Source organism: Pteropus vampyrus, unplaced genomic scaffold (genome assembly GCF_000151845.1).
Source record: "Pteropus vampyrus isolate Shadow unplaced genomic scaffold, Pvam_2.0 Scaffold117, whole genome shotgun sequence".
Classification (NCBI taxonomy): domain Eukaryota; kingdom Metazoa; phylum Chordata; class Mammalia; order Chiroptera; family Pteropodidae; genus Pteropus; species Pteropus vampyrus.
In genome coordinates this window covers 3,228,169-3,231,614 of record NW_011888898.1, presented here as the reverse complement: position 1 = coordinate 3,231,614, position 3,446 = coordinate 3,228,169, and the positions used below count along the sequence as shown (strand labels likewise).

The following is a 3,446-nucleotide window of genomic DNA, read 5'->3' as shown; positions in this document are numbered from 1 at the left end:
GGAAACCTAAGGAAAAAGATGTTTCTCCTTGCAATCTGGGTGCTTCCACCTCTCGGTCAACAAGAGCGAGTCGCTTTGTCACTGTTATCTGTCCTCCAAAACGAGGACAGCAGCAAGCCTTTTCAGAATGTAGTCTTTAGTGCGGTCAAACCTGAAATGCAAGTGTAGGAATGGAAGGTTGGATTCCAGGGCGTCACACAGGGAGGCGACTGTCTCACCATGGGTTGGGAGGAAAAGGAAAATGAGAGCATGCTCTGGAGTGGTGACTTTTTTCCCCCTGAGCACATAGGCTGGCCCGGCCTGCGCCCTGCAGATGGATGGCCTCAGTCTGGCTCATTAGTCAAGAGCATGGCCTTTGGGGACTGAACCAGGTTTGAGACTTGGCTCTACCACTTCCTGCCTGGTCAACTCGGACCAGTTACTTAACCTCTCTATGTCTCCATTTCCTTGTCTCTAAAATGGAGACAATAATTCCTACTTCATAAAACCAGTGCAAGAGTCTGAATCTAACTAGATAACGCATATAAAATGCTTAGCGCATTGTCTGGCATATAAATGTTAGACGACTGGGAGCCATTATTAACTTGATTATCCAGGGCGCACGGTCCAAAGCACACTCAATTTGTGCTGGTTAAAAGGATAAACTTAGAGCCTACAGAATGTGCGAGTGTATATTATCCTTTTCAAGTTCGTTCTGGTGAGAAGATTAAAAAGTGAAAGTAAATTAATAAGTAGTTCTAAGTATCCACTCAGATAAGATTTAAACTTTACATAAAGCTGTATTTTAAGACCGACGTACCTCTGGAGATGGTTAGGAACCAAAATCCATGGCAAGCAACTGGCTAGGCAGATGCACTTGACCTTTAGAACCTACCTACGCATTCCTTTTGCTCAGGAGCAGCGCATTCCTTCCTTTCCCTGAGGAGTGGGGCCCCCGCAGGAGAGTCAGGAACACCTTGTCTGTCCCTCCAGAGCTAGCCCATTGAGAATTAGCACAGGCATGCCCCACAGTGGAGCACCTTTGGAGCTAGATTGCCCTTAAATTAATCTCCAGGTACCTCTGCATGGCCTCTTGGCATTTGGTTTTGTTCTGCTGTCGTTACTAAAGCCATCGCCAATACCTTGTGAGGCCTCTCTGACCACTGAGACGTGAGGTGCAAAGCTGTATCCTTTCCCAGACTCATACAAACCAGGCAACGAGGGCAACACACCCCGCTGGGTTTCTGACCAGAATTGTTCTTCGTGCCTTTATAACCAAGGGGAACGCTGTGTTTATAAAGGGTGTGTTGCAAGGCCTGTGTGAGCCTCCATGAGCTCCAGCCTGAAGAACCAGAGATTTCATCTGAGACTTGGTTTGTTGCTATTAACAGGTGCTCGTACTGTTTGGCAGAGCGGTGAACATCTTCCCTCTTTCCTACCTCCTGAATTTCTTCCGCGATCATAAAATCACACCGAAGATGATGTTCATCATGTGGTTTAGTGGTAAGTCTAATCTTGAAGGAACAAGCAAGGGACAATCCCTCTTACAAAGGCACAACACACTGTGCAGTGAGGGCATGTAGCTAGATAGAGCATTTCGAAAACGAGTGTGCCTCATAAGCCGAAAATAACCCAGGCTCCCATGTAACAGGCACCTCCTGTAATCCAGGCCCTGGGCAAAGCCCTTAATAGACAGTACAGCTTGCCAGTTGTGAAATGGGAGGCGTGTGTCTGCTCTACAGAGGAGGACACTAGGCTCAAGGACAAAGCACTTGCTTGGGATCACATGACCATAGAAGGCAGAGCCAGGGGCACCCTCCTTCCATCTGACTTCTGTCTGATGGACAGGACAGCCCAGGGCAAGAAGTGTGCTTTCTAGGCTGAAATAAGTCGCTCAAAATAAAGAAAAAGTTTAAACTTTTTGTACTATAGGCTAGATTTGGATACTTTTTTCCCGTTTAATCACTAAGTTCTGATAGTTTATTTGAACATTTCAGTTGCTGTTTAATCATATTCCTCTACTTTTTAAAGGATGGAAATGATTTCATTAACCTTTGGCTTCTAAAGAACTGGATCCCTAGGCATCTTTACATTTGTTTTTGAGCAATACATCCAGATCTTTGTGCTTTCTTATTTAAATATTATAATTAAAATGTTTCCATGTGGATTGGGCTTTAGCAACATGCTTTATAAGTTATTTTCTATCCAACAGCATATCTATAAATTTCTCAGATTTCTTTTTCCAAAGGCCTTGTTTAAAATATATACATATATACATGTGTGTGAGATAAGTCTGTGTGTGTGTATATATGAATAGTGAGAGAAAATTCATTTCTCAATCTCTTTTGCCAGTGAGGAAAAAAAATTGTGAAGTAGTTGATCCAAGGTCTTGAAAATCTTAAAGAAAATCTAGGAAACACATCAGCTATTATATAAAGTTATGTGAGACTTTTGGGGAGAGGGGAATAAGAGACCTCTATGGGGTGGTGGGGGTGTTGGGGGAGCACATTTCCAACAGCGAGGGCTGTTGGCGCCAGGCATTCTGTCCCAGGCCATCCCGAGCCCTCTCTCCACTGATCTCTACCCTCTTCCCTGGTTCTTCAACCTCTGTCTCCGCCGGCTCCTCTCACCATCATTTAAACAGTTGATTCTCCTCTTCCCCAGCGAAAAACCAACAGCTTCAACCAAAGCCCCTCCCCCACGTCCTCTCCAGCTGCTTCTCCATCTCATCCCACTGTGGCCAGCTCTCTTTGAGTGGGCTGTCCTCTCCCATTTTCTCCACTTCCTCGCCTCCTGGCCATTGGGCCGCACTTGGCCTTGTCCTGGTCACCCGCTCAGCTTGGGCTCCTTCCTCCCACCGACCTGCCTTCTTACTGGAGACCATCCTTCCCAATTCCCTTGGCTTCTTGGTCATGCATCTGGTCTCCCACATTCCCCTTTGGGGTCTCCTCAGGCTCTCATCCCGCTCCCCCTCCTCTTTCACTGGCCCCTGAGTATTGGCTTCCTCGGGACTCCGCCACACTCCCTTCTGTTCTTGTTCTCTCACGAGCTCACCCGTCCTGTGGCTTCGCTTCCATTTGGTTCCCCTACTCCCAAAGCTGTTCCCTCCGACCCAGACCTCTTCTCTGAGATCCAGACCCCTGTGTCTGAGTCCTCCTTGGATGTCGTGGGACATTGCGATCGCATTGTCTAAGAATGAACTCACCTTCCTGCCCAACCTGCTTTGCCAGCATCCCCCTTCCACAGAAAACAGTAATGTGTATATATAACAGGTGTGGCTAACTCTGTTTGCTCTCTGCACACGCTGTTCTGAGCCAAGGCATTTCATCCCTGAGCCACCGACATGGCAGGCCCTGTTTCTAATCCCTTGTGACAGGTTGAGCAGTTGAGTCATTCATCCCAGCCTGGGAGGCCCGTCGGAAAGCAGGGGCCAGGAGCTGAACCCAGGGCCAGACTGCAGAGCCCAT

The 3,446-nt window shown here is 47.4% G+C and overlaps 1 protein-coding gene across 2 annotated transcripts in view; it reads left to right on the top strand.

The window, feature by feature from the left end:
- Positions 1 to 3,446, top strand: part of SLC9A8 (solute carrier family 9 member A8) — a 63,438-nt gene that overhangs the window by 53,117 nt on the left and 6,875 nt on the right. For both annotated transcript variants that reach the window (XM_011365983.2, XM_023534061.1), the window contains exon 13: positions 1,371 to 1,482. In XM_011365983.2, the coding sequence (XP_011364285.1) occupies positions 1,371 to 1,482 (112 nt within the window). The remainder of the gene's footprint in view (positions 1 to 1,370; positions 1,483 to 3,446) is intronic.